This window comes from Pseudophryne corroboree, chromosome 3 (genome assembly GCF_028390025.1).
Source record: "Pseudophryne corroboree isolate aPseCor3 chromosome 3, aPseCor3.hap2, whole genome shotgun sequence".
NCBI lineage: Eukaryota > Metazoa > Chordata > Amphibia > Anura > Myobatrachidae > Pseudophryne > Pseudophryne corroboree.
The window spans coordinates 730,531,149-730,554,661 of NC_086446.1; the positions used below are offsets into that span (position 1 = coordinate 730,531,149).

General features: G+C 48.0%; 1 protein-coding gene across 1 annotated transcript; it reads right to left on the reverse strand.

Moving 5' to 3' along the window:
• Positions 1-7,131: 7,131 nt before the first annotated feature.
• On the reverse strand, positions 7,132-8,850 carry LOC135058209 (uncharacterized). The gene is made up of 3 exons (XM_063963764.1): positions 8,746-8,850; positions 8,458-8,670; positions 7,132-7,843 (listed from the first exon to the last, which is right to left on the reverse strand). Exon 3 carries the CDS (start codon positions 7,830-7,832, stop codon positions 7,164-7,166), a length of 669 nt encoding a protein of 222 aa, XP_063819834.1. The 5' UTR covers positions 7,833-7,843; positions 8,458-8,670; positions 8,746-8,850; the 3' UTR covers positions 7,132-7,163.
• Positions 8,851-23,513: the final 14,663 nt, after the last annotated feature.

The window sequence follows — 23,513 nt, forward strand, 5'->3', positions numbered from 1 at the left end:
CAGTACCACTGGACATATACGGCAGTATCAATGGACATAACCAGCAGTATCACTGGAATTATACGGCAGTATCACTGGACATATACAGCAGTATCACTGGACTGGATTTATACGCCAGTACCACTGGACATATACGTCAGGATCACTGGACATATACGGCAGGATCACTGGACATATACGGCAGTATCAATGGACATATACGGCAGAATCACTGGACATATACGTAGGTGTCACTGGACTGGACTTATACGCCAGTACCACTGGAAATATATGGCAGGATTACTGGATTTATATGCCAGTACCACTGGAATTATACGGTAGGATCACTGGAATTATACGGCAGTACCGCTGGACATATACGGCAGTATCAATGGACATATAAGGCAGTATCACTGGAATTATATGGCAGTATCACTGCACATATACAGCAGTATCACTGGACTGGATTTATACGCCAGTACCACTGGAATTATACGGCAGGATCACTGGGCATATACGGCAGGATCACTGGACATATACGCCAGTATCAATGGACATATACAGCAGTATCACTGGACATATACGGCAGTATCACTGGACTGGACTTATACGCCAGTACCACTGGAATTATATGGCAGGATCACTGGATTTATACGCCAGTACCACTGGAATTATACTGTAGGATCACTGGAATTATACGGCAGTACCGCTGGACATATACGGCAGTATCAATGGACATATACGGCAGTATCACTGGACATATACGGCAGTATCACTGGACTGGACTTATACGCCAGTACCACTGGAATTATATGGCAGGATCACTGGAATTATACAGCAGGATCACTGGAATTATACGGCAGGATCACTGGAATTATACGGCAGTACCACTGGACATATATGGCAGTATCAATGGACATATACGGCAGTATTAATGGACATACAGTATACGGCAGTATCACTGGACTAGAATTATACGCCAGTACCACTGGAATTATACGTCAGGATCACTGGATTTATACGGCAGGATCACTGGAATTATACGGCAGTACTGCTGGACATATACGGCAGTATCAGTATCACTGGAGATATACAGCAGTATCACTGGACTGGATTTATATGCCAGTACCACTGTAATTATACGGCAGGATCACTGGAATTATACGGCAGGATCACTGGAATTATACGGCAAGATCACTGGAATTATACGGCAAGATCACTGGACTTATACGGCAGGATCACTGGAATTATACGGCAGTACCGCTGAACATATACGGCAGAATCACTGGACATATACGGAGGTATCACTGGACTGGATTTATACGCCAGTACCACTGGAATTATATGGCAGGATTACTGGATTTATATGCCAGTACCACTGGAATTATACGGTAGGATCACTGGAATTATACGGCAGTACCGCTGGACATATATGGCAGTATCAATGGACATATAAGGCAGTATTACTGGAATTATATGGCAGTATCACTGCACATATACAGCAGTATCACTGGACTGGATTAATATGCCAGTACCACTGGAATTATAACGCAGGATCACTGGGCATATACGGCAGGATCACTGGACATATACGGCAGTATCAATGGACATATACAGCAGTATCACTGGACATATACGGCAGTATCACTGGACTGGACTTATACGCCAGTACCACTGGAATTATATGGCAGGATCACTGGATTTATACGCCAGTACCACTGGAATTATACGGTAGGATCACTGGAATTATACGGCAGTACCGCTGGACATATACGGCAGTATCAATGGACATATACGGCAGTATCACTGGACATATACGGCAGTATCACTGGACTGGACTTATACGCCAGTACCACTGGAATTATATGGCAGGATCACTGGAATTATACGGCAGGATCACTGGAATTATACGGCAGTACCACTGGACATTTATGGCAGTATCAATGGACATATACGGCAGTATTAATGGACATACAGTATACAGCAGTATCACTGGACTAGAATTATACGCCAGTACCACTGGAATTATACGTCAGGATCACTGGATTTATACGGCAGGATCACTGGATTTATACGGCAGTACTGCTGGACATATACGGCAGTATCAGTATCACTGGACATATACAGCATTATCACTGGACTGGATTTATATGCCAGTACCACTGGAATTATACGGCAAGATCACTGGATTTATACGGCAGGATCACTGGAATTATATGGCAGTACCGCTGGACATATACGGCAGGATCACTGGAATTATACGGCAGTATCACTGGACATATATGCCAGTATCAATGGACATATATGGCAGTATTAATGGACATACAGTATACGGCAGTATCACTGGACTACAATTATACACCAGTACCACTAGAATTATACGGCAGGATCACTGGATTTACACGGCAGGATCACTGGAATTATACGGCAGTACTGCTGGACATATACGGCAGTATCAGTATCACTGGACATATACAGCAGTATCACTGGACTGGATTTATATGCCAGTACCACTGGAATTATACGGCAGGATCACTGGAATTATACGGCAGGATCACTGGAATTATACGGCAAGATCACTGGAATTATACGGCAAGATCACTGGAGTTATACGGCAGGATCACTGGAATTATACGGCAGTACCGCTGGACATATACGGCAGGATCACTGGAATTATACGGCAGTATCACTGGACATATATGCCAATATCAATGGACATATACGGCAGTATTAATGGACATACAGTATACGGCAGTATCACTGGACTAGAATAATACACCTGTACCACTGGAATTATACGGCAGGATCACTGGATTTATACGGCAGGATCACAGGAATTATACGGCAGTACTGTTTGACATAAACGGCAGCATCAGTATCACTGGACATATACAGCAGTATCACTGGACTGGATTTATATGCCAGTACCACTGGAATTAAACGGCAGGATCACTGGAATTATACGGCAGGATCACTGGATTTATACGGCAGGATCACTGGAATTATACGGCAGTACCGCTGGACATATACGGCAGGATCACTGGAATTATACGGCAGTATCACTGGACATATATGGCAGTATCACTGGAATTATACGGCAGGATCACTGGAATTATACGGCAGTACCGCTGGACATATACGGCAGTATCAATGGACATATATACAGTAGTATCACTGGACATATATGGCAGTATCACTAGACATATACAGCAGCACAGGGACACCACGACTGGACTGATGCAGGACAACACAGCACCACTGCAATGGACTGGACATATACAGCAGCACTGGACATATGGCAGCAGAGGACACCACCACTGTGACTGGACTGATGCAGCACAAGACACTACCACTGTACTAATGCAGGACAACACATCACCACTGCAATGGACTGGACTTATACAGCAGCACTGGACATATGGCAGCAGAGGACACCACCACTGTGACTGGACTGATGCAGCACAATACACTACCACTGTACTAATGCAGAACAACACAGCACCACTGCAATGGACTGGACTTATACAGCAGCACTGGACATATGGCAGCAGAGGACACCACCTCTGTGATTGGACTGATGAAGTACAATATACCACTGAACTGATGCAGCACAACACAGCACCACTGGACTGGACTTATACAGCAGCACTGGACATATGGCAGCAGAGGACACCACCACTGTGACTGGACTGATGCAGCACAAGACACTAACATTGAACAGATGCAGGACACTGAGGACGGAGACACATCCTCTCTCTACACTCTCCAATGCTGGAGTGAAAATGGTGGGGAGGCGCGGCTCCTTATATGGAATCTAAACTCTGCGAGAATCCGACAGCGGGATGATGACGTTTTGCCTCGTTCTGGTTTCCGAGTAAGGCAGGAAAACCCGAGCCTGACTCAGATCGGGCTCGGGTAGTGAAGTTCGGGGGGGTTTGGTTCTCTGAGAACCGAACCCGCTCATCTCTACTTCAGAATAATTTGTAAGGCAAGTTTCATTTGATTATGTGGCACTGTGGGACTTATGTGCTTTCTTAATGAGAGAGAGATACATGGTAAATAAATATGTCTTTTGGAGGTAAGTTAAACAGGGAAGCAGTTAGCTTCGTGCCGCGGGGTGGGGGAGGTTTAGGCAGCATAAGGGGGGTTAGGTTTAGGGTACACACACGGGAAGGTTAGGGTTAGGGACTGGGGAGGGAGGGTTAGGGTTAGGCACATACAGGGGGAGGTTAGGTTTAGGCACATACAGGGGGAGGTTAGGTTTAGGCATCTAGTGGGGAAGGTTAGGTTTAGGCAGCGGGAAAGGGAGGGTTAGGGTAAGGCACCTAGTGGGGAGGGTTAGGGTCAGGCACAACCAGGGAGGGTTAGGGTTAAGCACCCACAAGGGAAGGTTAGGATTAGGGTAGGGAAAAGATGAGTGTTAGGGGGCTAAATGGGGGCTGTCGGGGCAATACGGATGGTGTAATGGTTAGCATTACTGCTTCACAGGACTAAGGTCATGGGTTCGATTCCCACCATGGCTCTACCTGTGCAGAGTTTGTATATTCTCCCCGTACTTGCGTGGGTTAACTCCAGGTATTCCGGTTTCCTCCCACAATCCAAAAATATACTGGTAGGTTAATTGGATCCCAACACAAATTAACCCTAGTATGAATGTGTGCTCATGTACATGTGGTAGGGAATATAAATTGTAGCCAGGGTTGGACTGGCCCACAGGGGTACAGGGGAAACCACCGGTGGGCCCCACTGCCTGGGGTCCCTCCTCATCTAGGGATTAGGTTCCAGACTGTGCACTTGAATTATATATTATACATATTATCTACAGTGCATTGCAGTTATTAATCTGGTACATTATCATGCATGCACTAGCAATATTTACTATATATATTTATCATGGGGTTATACCAGGGCCGGCTCCAGGCCTACTAGTACCCTGAGCGAGAACATGTAAAAGTTCCCCCCCCCCACACTCATGCGTGCGCCGAAGGCGCACGCGCTCCAGGAAAGTGGGCGTGGCCTCTGGGAAAGTGGGCATGGCCTCATAATTTCATATTATTAGACTATAAATAAATGTTTTCACACCACCTCTATGCACACAATTAGCAGCCTTACACATAACAGTCACAGTAGTGTTCCTTACACACAATGTCTCCAGTATAGTGTCAGATACACATAATGGGGTAAATTTACTAAGCTCCCGATTTTGACCGAGATGCCGTTTTTTCAGCAAAGTGTCATCTCGGTAATTTACTAAACACTAATCACGGCAGAGATGAGGGCATTCGTATTTTTTTGCAAGTCCAAGTAAAAAATTACGAATGAATACACCATCGGTCAAATTACGCCTGTTTAGATATGAATCTCGGTCATTTACTATCCATTCGTAATTGTAATTGCTGCCGTGAAAATGCATTCGCGGCCGCGAAAAATTACACATCGTATTTTTTTCCTAAAAAAAAACGCGCCAGCATTTGAAAACCGTGTTTACATGTGTACTCAATTATCCATTACTCACACCTGAATGTTTGGCCCTATAAAAGTGTTCCAGGCACATTTTGAACTTCTCTCACTCTGAAATGGCGGCTGTGGTGTGTGCCAATGATTTTTGGTTTGCTGTGGGATACCTTAGACTGCTCCATGAGGCTTCCAGGAATCAGGCCCAGGTAAGTGAACATGGTCAACAGGTTGTCCAGGTACCGCGGAGGCTACGCCAGCCTCGTTTTTTTAGAGGGCGTTTAAACTTAAATGCATTGTCCGATGATAGGGTCATACAGATGTTCCGCCTAAATAGAACCAACATTTTCCACCTGTATGACCTTGTCAAACTGGGCATAGACCCTGAGACAGCACGCTCTCGCTCTGTCTCAGGCCTACACAAACTCCTGGCTGTGTTACACTTTATGGCTACTGGGAGCTTCCAGGCTGTGGCAGGCGACGTCATTGGTATCTCACAGCCCACCTTTTCCAGATATTTGAATCAGGTGAGTCTAAAAATACATAGGCGGTTATGTCTAAGTGTTGCTTCTGTAAGTACAAACAACACAGTATTGTAGAGAATACCTAACATGACACTCACCTTAGCTTGTTTAATGTCCACTCAGGTTTTGGATGTGTTGGAGCCACACATTAATGCCTCAATCTGCTTCCCTACCGAGGAGTCGGAGTGGAGTGCTGTCAGGGTAGCTTTCTATGAGCTTGCTGGCATGCCCAATGTGCTGGGGGCCATAGATTGCACACACGTTCAGCTGAGATCACCTAAGGGCCGCCAATATATATATACTAATAGGCATCTGGCACAATCAACTAATGTCCAGGTGGTCTGTGATGCAAACATAAAAATTATGAGTGTTGTTGCAGGTTACCCTGGTGGCTGCCATGACTCCTTCATCCTCAGTCAGTCATCGCTCTTCGATAAATTTGAGGACGGACAAATGCCTGATGGCTGGCTGTTGGGTATGTTTAAAATGTTTTGTGTGTATGTCTTTTAACCACAAACTCGAGTTTTGATTAGGTGAAAGAATAATCTAACATATGTACTAATGTTGACTATATCTGTTTTTCAGGTGATGGGGGTTACGGCTGCTACTCTTGGCTCCTTACTCCATTGTCCCAACCTGATTCTCCTGCTGAACACAGTTACAATCATGCACATAAGGCTACGCGGAATGTGATAGAAAGATGTTTTGGTGTGCTGAAGTCACGGTTTCGGTGTCTGGATAAATCTGCAGGCCTTTTGTTGTATAGTCCCTCAAAGGTGACTAGAATTGTGTTCTGCTGCTGTTTTCTCCATAATCTGTGTTTAAACCAACATCTGGCACATGATGAGGGAGAAAGCAGTCAGCAAGCAGAGGAGTTAGACCCATCTGGTGACAGTGTGAGTACATATGTAGGGAGGCAGGTACGGCAAGAAGTGATCCTGCGCTATTTTTCAGGTCAGTTTTAGTAGGCTGTAATTATCCTTGACTAAACACTTTGCACTACTTTCTATTGTGTGTTTTGTAACTTACTGTTTGTTGTTTATAGTGGTGTGTACATTGTACTTAGTTTATGCTAAAAATACATTTTCAGTCATTACCCATGAAAAACATACATACATACAGAGCAGCTTCGACAATGTTTGAGACGGACACAGGAAGTTGTGTGTTTGTCAAATACAAATTTTTATTTTGCAAATCACATTGGGGTTATTTTTTCCGCTTGTGTGTGCTGGGTGCTGTGCTTTGTGCTGGCTCACTGGCACGTGCTCTGGAGGAACGCCGAACAGGGGAGGTTACTGGCGTTTGGATAGGGGTCGTGGTCCCCGAGCTGGAGGTTACTTGGTGAGCTCCCATCAATGTAATATTGCTGCTCAAATTATTAATGCTTGCAATCAGTTGAGTGTTGGTTGCAGTGTGGCTGGCTACAATCCGGGATAAGGACTCATTCACAACCTGGTTGTGCTGAATGAGCTGAACGAGTGCCTGCTGATGGCGCTGTTGCTCATCTATGATGCGCGTTAAATGAGCAAGCATTTGGCTGTTGTCAGCCCTTATTTGCTCCATTGAGGTTGCCATTCGCCCTACTTGTACAATCAGTCTGCCCGAGTTGCGACTAATGCGCGGTAGATGATGGGGCAGACTGGCAAGGTGTTGTGTATGTGCGGTCAGGCTGGCATTGCTTTGTGCCTGTTGGCTTGTCCAACTGGCCCAAAAGTCATCTGGTATTTGGGTTGGGGGCGGAGCTTGTGCCAGTTGTGGACTGATGGAGGCTTGGGGGATATCCTGCAGCTGTATTGGCTGGCTTGGGTCAACAGGTGTAAGTTGCAGTGTGATGGTTGCCTGTTGGTCTTGCCCCTGCTGGTCCACGTCGGCCATCAAGCTGGGCTCTGTATGGGGTGGCCAACATGCAATGTTTATTAGTCAATTTGTTTAAAGGCTACTTCTACACATTACTACATTCATAATACTCCATTTGTATAGTTTTTGGCGTTGTTTTTCAAAACTTATAATGTTTTTTTTTATCAAAAACATATATACCAACACAGGCGGCCACATAGACAGATTTGCATAATCCACACCTAACTACCTCCCCTCCACAGCATTACAGTGTTATATCACCTCCCCTGACCACGATATAGACTACTTACCTGGATAGTCCAGATGAGCGGAGCCAGTAAGCCATCTACATACTGGACAGGGGAGATGTGTGAACAATATAATGTTGTGGATGCTGTTTTTTTTTAGGAATTTTATTGGTATTTTATTTTAATGTGCACGTGTGTGGCCAAATTTTAAAAAAATGTCTGTTATTTAATAAAAATGATGTTGGCGAGATCATCCACTAAGACCTTTTAAAAAAAAACATTTTCACCTTTAGCAATTGAAGACGTAACATCACATTGCTTGTTCTGGAAAACATGTAATCTCAAAACCAACTAACAACATATTAACTGTACTGTGTATATTATTGCCTATGTGTTTAATTTCTGTTTTTACTCACCAGATAACTGAGGTGATCGGGGCTCATCACTCTGCGAACTCGCCAATAGTGCCAGTGGTGGCTGGGGTGACACTGCCGAAATGCGTCGCCTGGGTGGGGATGATGGAGCCGCAGATTCCGTGCCAAGACGCCGTGTCTTACTTGGCCTCCTGGGTAAGTGGCCCGAGCCCTGTGATGGGCGCCTTACAGGAGGTCGGCTTCCAGAAGCAGAACCTATGTGAAAATATAAACATTAATATTTTGTACTTCTATGTGTTTTCAGAATATGTGACTACAGTGAAGTCTTACCTGCAATCCCTGCCTCATCCTGACTTGTCTGAGGCCTGTCTGGCCGGCTGGTCTGTGGGACTGTTGAAAAAGTGGACCAAACATTATTACCATGCTTTGTGTAAAAATTATAACTGCAAAGCCTTAGTGTACTGTAACCATCTATTAGGTATTGGATAAACAAATAATTTCTGATTAAGAGCTTCAAGCTTAATTATTTTGTGTTGTATATCCAAATGTACATGATGTTGCACACAATAAATCTGTTACATTTGAGAATTATGCCTCAGATATTGCAGAGATTGACTACTTGCAAATGTTTGAAAAAAGTAATATTGGAATAATTGCACCGTTTTTCAGAAGTAAATAAATCTAAAATTATTTTTAAAATAAGCATACAACACAGATGTCCAAGCAATATCGCAAAAAATATTTTATTAAAAAAAAAAAAACAGCTGCCATTGCACATGTTTTGGCGCAATATTAAATTTACCAAACAGCCAATGCATGGTGAAAAAAGCAAATTCAAAACACAAACACACCTTAAGGGTGCATAGGCCTGAAATATGTGAAACACACTTTATGCATCCTTTATCCTTTAAAAATTACATTTACAACATTTAGAGGACATTTAAATAAAAATCTAACAAATCAAACTTACCATCCTGCGTGGGTCGGTCCGAATCCCGGACATGAGTAGCAGACACCTCTTCGGCAGGAATCAATGCCCGCACAGGCTCCTCCCAGTCAGGATAGGTGGCCCGGAAAGGGGGGCCACCTCCGGTTTTTCGTGCAGATTTGGCCTCTTTGGCCATCTTGGCCTTGACACGCCGCTTTATATCATAAAACCTCTTGCGGCACGTGTCCTCAGTCCGCCTCACCACACCCTCACTATTCACGGCAAGTATTACTTGCCCCCACAGGACAGACTTCCTGCGGGAGGACACCTTGCCAGCATCCTGACCAAACAATTGGCGATGGTGCTTCATCAGCTCACGCACCAAAGCCATGTTTTCAGCATAGCTGAACTTAATATTCCTGCCAGTCTTGGTAGTGGTGCGTGGCTGCGGAGCCACAACACCATCACTATCACTGGAAAATACAGCAACAGGCACCCCCTCCTCCTCCTCCTCACTAACCTCCTCCCTCTCACTACCCCCCTCCACCTCACTAACAGCCTCCACCTCACTACCAGCCTCCACCTCACTACCAGCCTCCACCTCACTACCAGCCTCCACCTCACTACCAGCCTCCACCTCACTAACCTCCGCCACCACACTGACCTCTGAGTCTGACATGACAAACGACAAAAAACACAGAAAAATCAAAACACAAAACACACTCCTCCACTACTCCTACTACTACACACCACACAGCCAACACACACGCTCACTCACTCACTCACTCACTCACAAACAATGACAAAAGACTGTAAAAAAAAAACAAGGACAAAAAAGTAGACAAACTGAGAAAAAACAATACTACAAATATGACAAGACTACTTACACACACAGTACAGCACTCAACAATCACCAAACTCCTCTCCAAATTCACCAAAAACTCCACCAAACTCACCAACTCCAAATACACCTTCCTCTCTCCTCTCCACTAGCTAAACCCACGAGGTGCGGTGTGTTTGGAGCGGTTTTATAGTAATATGCACAGACACTCCTCCTTCACGAATACAACCAATCACGGCCGCGTGACGAAAACGAAACTTAGGACTAAAAACGCGGCAGCAATTTCTAAATCACTGCCGTAACAGACATGTGACGCAGTCGTAAAAAAAACACATAAACGCGGCCGCGAAACAGCAAACGCGGCCGCAATCTACAGCAGAAAAGCACGAATGACATCGACATCGGAAGAAACGAAAAACACGAATACGACAGCTTAGTAAATTAGTCGTAATCAATTCAAAAAGTTGCAATTTTACACTGTCGATGTCATTCGTGATTGAACTTGGACATGATTCTGGAAAATACGAATCTTAGTAAATTTACCCCAATGTCTCCAGTATAGTGTCAGATACACATAATGTCTCCAGTATAGTGCCAGATACACATAATGTGCAGTGCCACATAGACATGATATGCCCCCCAGCAGTGCCAGCTACACACAATATGCCCCCCAGCAGTGCCAGCTACACATGATAGTGTTCACTTTTTAGGGCAGGGAGGGCACATTTTTAAGTTAGGAGGGCAAAATGATGTATATACTGTAATGCTTGGTGCTCATCTACCTACATGGTAAAGCATGGACAGTGCGCGGCGAAGGCGCGCAGCAAAAATTTAGGGGCGTTGCTTCATGGGGAAGGTGCGTGGCCACATAATAGTGGCAATTCGCATTACACCACACAGTAGTGCAGTTAATACACACTGCACCAGGTAGAACCTCCTAGACACTTTGCGCCAGGCAGAGCACGTTAGACACTTTGTGCCAGGCAGAGCTTGTTAGACACCTTGCGCCAGGCAGAGCACGTTAGACACTTTGCGCCAGGCAGAGCACGTTAGACACTTTGCGCCAGGCAGAGCACGTTAGACACTTTGCGCCAGGCAGAGCACGTTAGACACATTGCCTAGCCACAGACGCCTAGCGGGAACACTACATGATATGCTCCCCAGCCGTGCCAGCTACACATGACATGCCCCCCAGCAGTGCTAGCAACACATGACATGCCCCCCAGCAGTGCCAGATACATAAATGGCCACACAGTGCCAGATATGTCCCCACAGTGCCAGATACATAAATGCCCCTACAGTGCCAGATACAGAAATGCCCCCGCAGTGCCAGATAAATGCCCCCACAGTGCCAGATACATAAATGCCCCTACAGTGCCAGATACAGAAAAGCCCCCACAGTGCCAGATATGCCCCCACAGAGCTAGATAAATGCCCCCACAGTGCCAGATATGTCCCCACAGTGCCAGATACATAAATGCCCCTACAGTGCCAGATACAGAAAAGCCCCCACAGTGCCAGATATGCCCCCACAGTGCTAGATAAATGCCCCCACAGTGCCAGATACATAAATGTCCCTACAGTGGCAGATACAGAAAAGCCCCCACAGTGCCAGATATGCCCCCACAGTGCTAGATAAATGCCCCCACAGTGCCAGATAAATGCCCACACAGTGCCAGATAAATGCCCACACAGTGCCAGATACATAAATGCCCCCACAGTGCCAGATACATAAATGCCCCCACAGTGCCAGTGCCAGATATGCCCCCACAGTGCCAGATATGCTCCCACAGTGCCAGATATGCCCACACAGTGCCAGATATACCCCCACAGTGCCAGAAATGCCCCCACAGTGCCAGATATGTCCCCACAGTGCCAGACACATAAATGCTCCTACAGTGCCAGATACAGAAAAACCCCCACAGTGCCAGATATGCCCCCACAGTGCTAGATAAATGCCCCTACAGTGCCAGATACATAAATGCCCCTACAGTGCCAGATACAGAAAAGCCCCCACAGTGCCAGATATGCCCCCACAGTGCTAGATAAATGCCCCCACAGTGCCAGATAAATGCCCCCACAGTGCCAGATAAATGTCCCCACAGTGCCAGATAAATGCCCCCACAGTGCCAGATACATAAATGCCCCCACAATGCCAGATACATAAATGCCCCCACAGTGCCAGATATGTCCCCACAGTGCCAGATACATAAATGCCCCCACAGTGCCAGTGCCAGAAATGCCCCCACAGTGCCAGATATGCCCCCAGTGCCAGAAATGCCCCCCACAGTGCCAGAAATGCCCCCACAGTGTTACATAAATGCCCCCACAGTTCCAGATATGCCCCCACAGTTCCAGATAAATGCCCCCACAGTGCCAGATAAATGTCCCCACAGTGCCAGAAATGCCCCCACAGTGCCAGATAAATGCCCCCACAGTGCTAGATAAATGCCCCCACAGTGCCAGAAATGCCCCCACAGTTTTAGATACATAAATGCCCCCACAGTGCCAGATAAATGCCCCCACAGTGCCAGATAAATGCCCCCAGTGCCAGATAAATGCCCCCACAGTGCCAGATAAATGCCCCCACAGTGCCAGATAAATGCTCCCACAGTGCAGATATGCCCCCACAGTGCCAGATATGACCCCACAGTGCCAGATTAATGCCCCCACAGTGCCATCCATAAATGAATTCCCCCCCCCAAAAAAAAAAAATACCTGCGGCGTGGGAGGGGGAGGAGTACTGCTGTCCGGGTGCGGGCGGGCGGGTGCAGGTCCAGGAGCGGGCGGGTGCAGGTCCGGGTGCGGGCGGGCGCGCAGCCGGGCGGCCTCCAAGTCCAAAGCGCTTGTATGCGCTGTGCACGCTGCGCGGCGCCGGCGTCTGACGTTAGACACCGGCGCCGCTCAACGCGTATAGCGCACACAATTCAAGGACAATGCTGCACAGGGCCGGCTCCAGGTTCGAATATGGCGGCGCCAGCGCACAGCGCCCATTAAGGGTGGCGCCCTGCGCGGCCGCTCTATTCGAACATGCCTGGAGCCGGCCCTGGGTTATACAATAGTTAGTTCAGCCTCTGTGGAAGCTGGCCACACCCCTAAGCATGGGCCTCTACCACTGCATTCCCCGGTGGGCCCTCCATGCCCCAGTCCGACATTGATTGTAGCTCCACTGGGGCAGGACCGATGTGAATGGCCAAATAGTCTCTGTAAAAGCGCTGCAGAATATGTGTACGCTATACAAATAATTGGCAATAAATAAATTATAATAAATGATGATGGACGGGATGCCGCAGTTGGTATACTGACAGCCGGCATCCCGTCCATCTGTATATCATACTGAACCCGTTAAACAGTAGTGTGGTTTTGGAGCTAATGATATTCATTCAAGTAGCTGGAAAATAAGAATTTACTCACCGGTAATTCTATTTCTCGTAGTCCGTAGTGGATGCTGGGTACTCCGTAAGGACCATGGGGAATAGACGGGCTCCGCAGGAGACTGGGCACTCTTTAAAGAAAGATTAGGAACTATATCTGGTGTGCACTGGCTCCTCCCTCTATGCCCCTCCTCCAGACCTCAGTTAGGGAAACTGTGCCCGGAAGAGCTGACACTACAAGGAAAGGATTTGGAATCCAGGGTAAGACTCATACCAGCCACACCAATCACACCATACAACTCGTGATAACTATACCCAGTTAACAGTATGAATAACAACTGAGCCTCACTGAACAGATGGCTCATAACAATAACCCTTTAGTTAAGCAATAACTATATACAAGTATTGCAGACAATCCGCACTTGGGACGGGCTCCCAGCATCCACTACGGACTACGAGAAATAGAATTACCGGTGAGTAAATTCTTATTTTCTCTGACGTCCTAGTGGATGCTGGGTACTCCGTAAGGACCATGGGGATTATACCAAAGCTCCCAAACGGGCGGGAGAGTGCGGATGAATCTACAGCACCGAATGAGCAAACTCAAGGTCCTCCTCAGCCAGGGTATCAAACTTGTAGAATTTTGCAAACGTGTTTGATCCCGACCAGGTAGCAGCTCGGCAAAGTTGTAAAGCCGAGACCCCTCGGGCAGCCGCCCAAGAAGAGCCCACCTTCCTCGTGGAATGGGCTTTTACTGATTTAGGATGCGGCAGTCCAGCCGCAGAATGTGCAAGTTGAATCATGCAACAGATCCAGCGAGCAATAGTCTGCTTAAAAGCAGGAGCACCCAGCTTGTTGGGTGCATGCAGGATAAACAGCGAGTCAGTCTTTCTGACTCTAGCCGTCCTGGAAACATAGATTTTCAGGGCCCGGACTACGTCCAGCAACTTGGAAGCCCCCAAGTCCCGAGTAGCCGCAGGCACCACAATAGGTTGGTTCAAATGAAACGCTGATACCACCTTAGGGAGAAATTGGGGACGAGTCCTCAATTCTGCCCTATCCATATGGAAGATCAGATAGGGGCTTTTACATGACAAAGCCGCCAATTCTGACACCCGCCTAGCCGAAGCCAAGGCCAAAAGCATGACCAGTTTCCACGTGAGATATTTCAACTCCACGGTCTGAAGTGGCTCAAACCAATGTGATTTTAGGAAATCAAACACAACGTTGAGATCCCAAGGTGCCACTGGGGGCACAAAAGGGGGCTGAATATGCAGCACTCCCTTAACAAACGTCTGAACTTCAGGCAGTGAAGCCAGTTCTTTTTGAAAGAAAATAGACAGGGCCGAAATCTGGACTTTAATGGATCCCAATTTTAGGCCCATAGTCACTCCTGACTGTAGGAAGTGCAGAAATCGACCCAGCTGAAATTCTTCTGTTGGGGCCTTCATAGCCTCACACCAAGCAACATATTTTCGCCATATGCGGTGATAATGTTTTGCTGTCACATCCTTCCTAGCTTTTATCAGCGTAGGAATGACTTCAACCGGAATGCCCTTTTCCATCAGGATCCGGCGTTCAACCGCCATGCCATCAAACGCAGCCGCGGTAAGTCTTGGAACAGACAGGGCCCCTGCTGTAGCAGGTCCTGTCTGAGAGGCAGAGGCCAAGGGTCCTCTGAGATCATTTCTTGTAGTTCCGGGTACCAAGTCCTTCTTGGCCAATCCGGAACGACGAGTATAGTTCTTACTCCTCTCTTTCTTATTATCCTCAGTACCTTTGGTATGAGAGGAAGAGGAGGGAACACATAAACCGACTCGTACACCCACGGTGTCACTAGAGCGTCCACAGCTATCGCCTGAGGGTCCCTTGACCTGGCGCAATATCTTTTTAGCTTTTTGTTGAGGCGTTGAGGCGTCCCGCCATCATGTCCACCTGTGGCCTTTCCCAATGATTTACAATCAGCTGGAAGACTTCTGGATGAAGTCCCCACTCTCCCGGGTGGAGGTCGTGCCTGCTGAGGAAGTCTGCTTCCCAGTTGTCCACTCCCGGAATGAACACTGCTTACAGTGCTATCATGTGATTTTCCGCCCATCGGAGAATCCTTGTGGCTTCTGCCATCGCCATTCTGCTTCTTGTGCCGCCCTGTCGGTTTACATGGGCGACCGCCGTGATGTTGTCTGACTGAATCAGCACCGGCTGGTTTTGAAGCAGGGGTCTTGCCTGACTTAGGGCATTGTAAATGGCCCTTAGTTCCAGAATATTTATGTGTAGGGAAGCTTCCTGACTCGACCATTGTCCTTGGAAGTTTCTTCCCTGAGTGACTGCCCCCCAACCTCGGAGGCTTGCATCCGTGGTCACCAGGATCCAGTCCTGTATGCCGAATCTGCGGCCCTCGAGTAGATGAGCACTCTGCAGCCACCACAGCAGAGACACCCTGGCCCTCGGGGACAGGGTGATCAGCCGATGCATCTGAAGATGCGATCCGGACCACTTGTCTAACAGATCCCACTGAAAGATCCGTGCATGGAATCTGCCGAATGGAATTGCCTCGTAAAAAGCTACCATCTTTCCGAGGACTCGCGTGCAGTGATGCACCGACACCTGTTTTGGCTTTAGGAGGTCTCTGACCAGAGATGACAACTCCTTGGCCTTCTCCTCCGGGAGAAACACCTTCTTCTGTTCTGTGTCCAGAATCATACCCAGGAACAGCAGACGCGTCGTAGGAACCAGCTGCGACTTCGGGATATTCAGAATCCAGCCGTGCTGTTGTAGCACTTCCTGAGATAGTGCTACTCCGACCAACAACTGCTCCCTGGACCTCGCCTTTATAAGGAGATCGTCCAAGTACGGGATAATTATAACTCTCTTCTTTTAAAGGAGTATCATCATTTCGGCCATTACTTTGGTAAATACCCTCGGTGCCGTGGACAGACCAAACGGCAACGTCTGGAATTGGTAATGGCAGTCCTGTACCACAAAACGGAGGTACACCTGGTGAGGTGGGTAAATGGGGACATGTAGGTAAGCATCCTTGATGTCCAGTGATACCATGTAATCCCCCTCTTCCAGGCTTGCAATAACCGCCCTGAGCGATTCCCTTTTGAACTTGAACTTCCTTATATAAGTGTTCAAGGATTTCAAATTTAGAATGGGTCTCACCGAACCGTCTGGTTTCGGTACCACAAACATTGTGGAATAGTAACCCCGTCCCTGTTGAAGGAGGGGAACTTTTATTATCACCTGCTGGAGGTACAGCTTGTGAATTGCCGCGAGCACTACCTCCCTGTCCTGGGGAGTAGCTGGCAAGGCTGATTTGAGGTAACGGCGAGGGGGAGTCGTCTCGAATTCCAGCTTGTATCCCTGAGATACCACTTGTAGAACCCAGAGATCCACCTGTGAGTGAACCCACTGGTCGCTGAAGTTCCGGAGACGGGCCCCCACCGCACCTGGCTCCACCAGTGGAGCCCCAGCGTCATGCGGTGGACTTAGTGGAAGCAGGGGAGGATTTTTGTTCTTGGGAACTGGCTGTATGTTGCAGCTTTTTCCCTCTACCCCTGCCTCTGGGCAGAAAGGACGCGCCTTTAACCCGCTTGCCTTTCTGGTGCCGAAAGGACTGTACCTGATAATACGGTGCTTTGTTAGGCTGTGAGGGAACCTGAGGTAAAAATGTCGACTTCCCAGCTGTTGCTGTGGAAACGAGGTCCGAGAGACCATCCCCAAACAATTCCTCACCCTTGTAAGGCAAAACCTCCATGTGCCTTTTAGAATCCGCATCACCTGTCCACTGCCGAGTCCATAATACTCTCCTGGCAGAAATGGACATTGCATTAATTCTAGATGCCAGCCGGCAAATATCCCTCTGTGCATCTCTCATATATAAGACGACGTCTTTAATATGCTCTATGGTTAGCAAAATCGTATCCCTGTCGAGGTTATCAATATTTTCTGACAGGGTATCGGACCAAGCTGCTGCAGCACTACACATCCAAGCTGAAGCAATTGCAGGTCTCAGTATAGTACCTGAGTGTGTATATACAGACTTCAGGATAGCCTCCTGCTTTCTATCCGCAGGCTCCTTTAAGGCGGCCGTATCCTGAGACGGCAGTGCCATCTTTTTTGACAAGCGTGTGAGCGCTTTATCCACCCTTGGGGATGTCTCCCAACGTAACCTGTCCTCTGGCGGGAAAGGGTACGCCATCAGTAACTTTTTTGAAATCACCAGTTTCTTATCGGGGAAAGCCCACGCTTCTTCACACACTTCATTCAACTCATCTGATGGGGGAAAAACCACTGGTTGCTTTTTCTCCCCAAACATAATACCCTTTTTAGTGGTACCTGGGTTAATGTCAGAAATGTGCAACACATTTTTCATTGCCGTAATCATGCAACGGATGGCTCTAGTGGAATGTACATTTGTCTCGTCCTCGTCGACACTGGAGTCAGACTCTGTGTCGACATCTGTGTCTGCCATCTGAGGTAGCGGGCGTTTTTGAGCCCCTGATGGCCTTTGAGACGCCTGGGCATGCACTGGCTGAGAAGCCGGCTGTCCCACAGCAGTTATGTCATCGAACCTTTTATGCAAGGAGTTGACACTGTCGTGTAAAACCTTCCACATATCCATCCACTCTGGTGTCGACCCCGCAGGGGGTGACATCACATTTATCGGCACCTGCTCCGCCTCCACATAAGCCTCCTCATCAAACATGTCGACACAGCCGTACCGACACACCGCACACACACAGGGAATGCTCTGACTGAGGACAGGACCCCACAAAGTCCTTTGGGGAGACAGAGAGAGAGTATGCCAGCACACACCACAGCGCTATATAATCAGGGATTTACACTAACACAAAGTGATTTTTCCCTATAGCTGCTTTACATATACAGTTTGCGCCTAAATTTAGTGCCCCCCCCCCTCTCTTTTTTACCCTTTGAGCCTGGAAACTGCAGGGGAGAGCCTGGGGAGCTGTCTTCCAGCGGAGCTGTGAAGAGGAAATGGCGCCAGTGTGCTAAGGGAGATAGCCCCGCCCCCTTCTCGGCGGACTTCTCCCGCTCTTATATTTCTATTATGGCGGGGGATTTTTGCACATATATAGTTTTTTAGACTATATTATGTGCTGTTCGCCAATGTAAGGTACTCTAATTGCAGCCCAGGGCGCCCCCCCCCCCCCCCCCCCCAGCGCCCTGCACCCATCAGTGACCGGAGTATGTGGTGTGCATAGGGAGCAATGGCGCACAGCTGCAGTGCTGTGCGCTACCTTAATGAAGACCGGAGTCTTCAGCCGCCGATTTCCAGGATGTTCTTCTTGCTTCTGGCTCTGCAAGGGGGACGGCGGCGCGGCTCCGGGACCGGACGACCGAGGCTGGGCCTGTGTTCGATCCCTCTGGAGCTAATGGTGTCCAGTAGCCTAGAAGCCCAAGCTAGCTGCAAGCAGGTAGGTTCGCTTCTCTCCCCTAAGTCCCTCGTAGCAGTGAGTCTGTTGCCAGCAGATCTCACTGAAAATAAAAAACCTAACAAATACTTTCTTTACTAGAAGCTCAGGAGAGCCCCTAGTGTGCAACCAGCTCGAGCCGGGCACAGATTCTAACTGAGGTCTGGAGGAGGGGCATAGAGGGAGGAGCCAGTGCACACCAGATATAGTTCCTAATCTTTTTTTAAAGAGTGCCCAGTCTCCTGCGGAGCCCGTCTATTCCCCATGGTCCTTACGGAGTACCCAGCATCCACTAGGACGTCCGAGAAAATAAGAATTTACTTACCGATAATTCTATTTCTCGGAGTCCGTAGTGGATGCTGGGGTTCCTGAAAGGACCATGGGGAATAGCGGCTCCGCAGGAGACAGGGCACAAAAGTAAAGCTTTACGATCAGGTGGTGTGCACTGGCTCCTCCCCCTATGACCCTCCTCCAAGCCTCAGTTAGGTACTGTGCCCGGACGAGCGTACACAATAAGGAAGGATTTATGAATCCCGGGTAAGACTCATACCAGCCACACCAATCACACTGTACAACTTGTGATATAAACCCAGTTAACAGTATGATAACAGAAGAGCCTCTAAAAGATGGCTCCCTACAACAATAACCCGAATTAGTTAACAATAACTATGTACAATTATTGCAGATAATCCGCACTTGGGATGGGCGCCCAGCATCCACTACGGACTCCGAGAAATAGAATTATCGGTAAGTAAATTCTTATTTTCTCTATCGTCCTAGTGGATGCTGGGGTTCCTGAAAGGACCATGGGGATTATACCAAAGCTCCCAAACGGGCGGGAGAGTGCGGATGACTCTGCAGCACCGAATGAGAGAACTCCAGGTCCTCCTTAGCCAGAGTATCAAATTTGTAAAATTTTACAAACGTGTTCTCCCCTGACCACGTAGCTGCTCGGCAAAGTTGTAATGCCGAGACCCCTCGGGCAGCCGCCCAAGATGAGCCCACCTTCCTTGTGGAGTGGGCCTTTACAGATTTAGGCTGTGGCAGGCCTGCCACAGAGTGTGCAAGTTGGATTGTGCTACAGATCCAACGAGCAATCGTCTGCTTAGACGCAGGAGCACCCATCTTGTTGGGTGCATACAATATAAACAACGAGTCAGATTTTCTGACTCCAGCTGTCCTTGCAATATATATTTTCAATGCTCTGACAACATCCAGTAACTTGGAGTCCTCCAAGTCACTTGTAGCCGCAGGCACTACAATAGGCTGGTTCAGATGAAATGCTGACACCACCTTAGGGAGAAAATGCGGACGAGTCCGCAGTTCTGCCCTGTCCGAATGGAAAATCAGATATGGGCTTTTGTAAGATAAAGCTGCCAGTTCTGACACTCTCCTGGCCGAAGCCAGGGCTAGTAGCATGGTCACTTTCCATGTGAGATATTTCAAATCCACATTATTTAGTGGTTCAAACCAATGAGATTTGAGAAAGTCCAAAACAACATTGAGATCCCACGGTGCCACTGGGGGCACCACAGGAGGCTGTATATGCAGCACTCCCTTAACAAAAGTCTGGACTTCAGGAACTGAAGCCAATTCTTTCTGGAAGAAAATCGACAGGGCCGAAATTTGAACCTTAATAGATCCCAATTTGAGACCCATAGACAATCCTGATTGCAGGAAATGTAGGAATCGACCCAGTTGAAATTCCTCCGTCGGAGCACTCCGATCCTCGCACCACGCAACATATTTTCGCCAAATGCGGTGATAATGTTGCGCGGTTACTTCCTCCGTGCTTTAATCAAAGTAGGAATGACTTCTTCCGGCATGCCTTTTTCCTTTAGGATCCGGCGTTCAACCGCCATGCCGTTAAACGCAGCCGCGGTAAGTCTTGAAACAGACAGGGACCCTGCTGAAGCAAGTCCCTTCTCAGAGGTAGAGGCCACGGATCTTCCGTGATCATCTCTTGAAGTTCCGGGTACCAAGTTCTTCTTGGCCAATCCGGGACCACTAGTATCGTTCTTACGCCTCTTTGCCGTATAATTCTCAATACTTTTGGTATGAGAGGCAGAGGAGGAAACACATATACCGACTGGTACACCCAAGGCGTTACCAGCGCGTCCACAGCTATTGCCTGCGGATCTCTTGACCTGGCGCAATACCTGTCCAGTTTTTTGTTGAGGCGAGACGCCATCATGTCCACCATTGGTCTTTCCCAACGGGTTACCAGCATGTGGAAAACTTCTGGATGAAGTCCCCACTCTCCCGGGTGAAGGTCGTGTCTGCTGAGGAAGTCTGCTTCCCAGTTGTCCACTCCCGGGATGAACACTGCTGACAGTGCTATCACATGATTTTCCGCCCAGCGAAGAATCCTTGCAGCTTCTGCCATTGCACTCCTGCTTCTTGTGCCGCCCTGTCTGTTCACATGGGCGACTGCCGTGATGTTGTCCGACTGGATCAACACCGGCTTTCCCTGAAGCAGAGGTTCTGCCTGGCTTAGAGCATTGTAGATTGCTCTTAGTTCCAGAATGTTTATGTGAAGAGACGTTTCCAGGCTCGTCCACACTCCCTGGAAGTTTCTTCCTTGTGTGACTGCTCCCCAGCCTCTCAGGCTGGCGTCTGTGGTCACCAGGATCCAATCCTGTATGCCGAATCTGCGGCCCTCCAATAGATGAGCACTCTGTAACCACCACAGAAGAGATACCCTTGTCCTTGGAGACAGGGTTATCCGCTGGTGCATCTGAAGATGCGACCCTGACCATTTGTCCAACAGATCCCTCTGGAAAATTCTTGCGTGGAATCTGCCGAATGGAATTGCTTCGTAAGAAGCCACCATTTTTCCCAGGACTCTTGTGCATTGATGTACAGACACCTTTCCTGGTTTTAGGAGGTTCCTGACAAGCTCGGATAACTCCTTGGCTTTTTCCTCCGGGAGAAAAACCTTTTTCTGAACCGTGTCCAGAATCATCCCTAGGAACAACAGACGTGTTGTCGGAATTAACTGGGATTTTGGAATATTCAGAATCCACCCGTGCTGTTTTAGCACTTCTTGAGACAGTGCTAATCCCATCTCTAGCTGTTCTCTGGACCTTGCCCTTATTAGGAGATCGTCCAAGTATGGGATAATTAATACGCCTTTTCTTCGAAGAAGAATCATCATCTCGGCCATTACCTTGGTAAAGACCCGAGGTGCCGTGGACAATCCGTGTGAGGGGTAAATTGGAACGTGGAGATACGCATCCTTGATGTCCAAGGATACCATAAAGTCCCCTTCTTCTAGGTTCGCTATCACTGCTCTGAGTGACTCCATCTTGAACTTGAACTTCTTTATGTACAGGTTCAAGGACTTCAGATTTAGAATAGGTCTTACCGAGCCATCCGGCTTCGGTACCACAAATAGAGTGGAATAATACCCCTTTCCTTGTTGTAAAAGAGGTACCTTGACTATCACCTGCTGAGAGTACAGCTTGTGAATGGCTTCCAAGACAGTCACCCTGTCGGAGGGGGACGTTGGTAAAGCAGACTTCAGGAAACGGCGAGGTGGATTCGTCTCTAGTTCTAACCTGTACCCCTGAGATATTATCTGCAGGATCCAGGGATCTACCTGCGAGTGAGCCCACTGCACGCTGAAATTCTTGAGACGACCCCCCACCGCCCCCGAGTCCGCTTGAGACGCCCCAGCGTCATGCTGAGGCTTTTGTAGAAGCGGGGGAGGGCTTCTGTTCCTGGGAAGGAGCTGCCTGTTGCTGTCTCTTCCCCCTTCCTCTGCCTCGTGGCAGATATGAATATACCTTTGCTCTCTTGTTTTTAAAGGAACGAAAGGGCTGCGGTTGAAAAGTCGGTGTCTTTTTCTGTTGGGGAGTGACTTGAGGTAAAAAGGTGGATTTCCCGGCTGTAGCCGTGGCCACCAAATCCGATAGACTGACTCCAAATAACTCCTCCCCTTTATACGGCAAAACTTCCATATGCCGTTTTGAGTCCGCATCGCCTGACCACTGTCGCGTCCATAAACTTCTTCTGGCCGAAATGGACATAGCACTTACCCGTGATGCCAGTGTGCAGATATCCCTCTGTGCATCACGCATATAAAGAAATGCATCCTTTATTTGCTCTAAAGACAGTAAAACATTGTCCCTATCCAGGGTATCAATATTTTCAATCAGGGACTCTGACCAAGCTACCCCAGCACTGCACATCCAGGCTGTCGCTATAGCTGGTCGTAGTATAACACCTGTATGTGTGTATATACTTTTTTGGATATTTTCCATCCTCCTATCTGCTGGATCTTTAAGTGCGGCCGTCTCAGGAGAGGGTAACGCCACTTGTTTTGATAAGCGTGTGAGCGCCTTGTCCACCCTAGGAGGTGTTTCCCAGCGCGCCCTAACCTCTGGCGGGAAAGGGTATAAAGCCAATAACTTCTTTGAAATTAGCATTTTTTTATCGGGGGCAACCCACGCTTCATCACACACCTCATTTAATTCTTCTGATTCAGGAAAAACTATAGGTAGTTTTTTCACACCCCA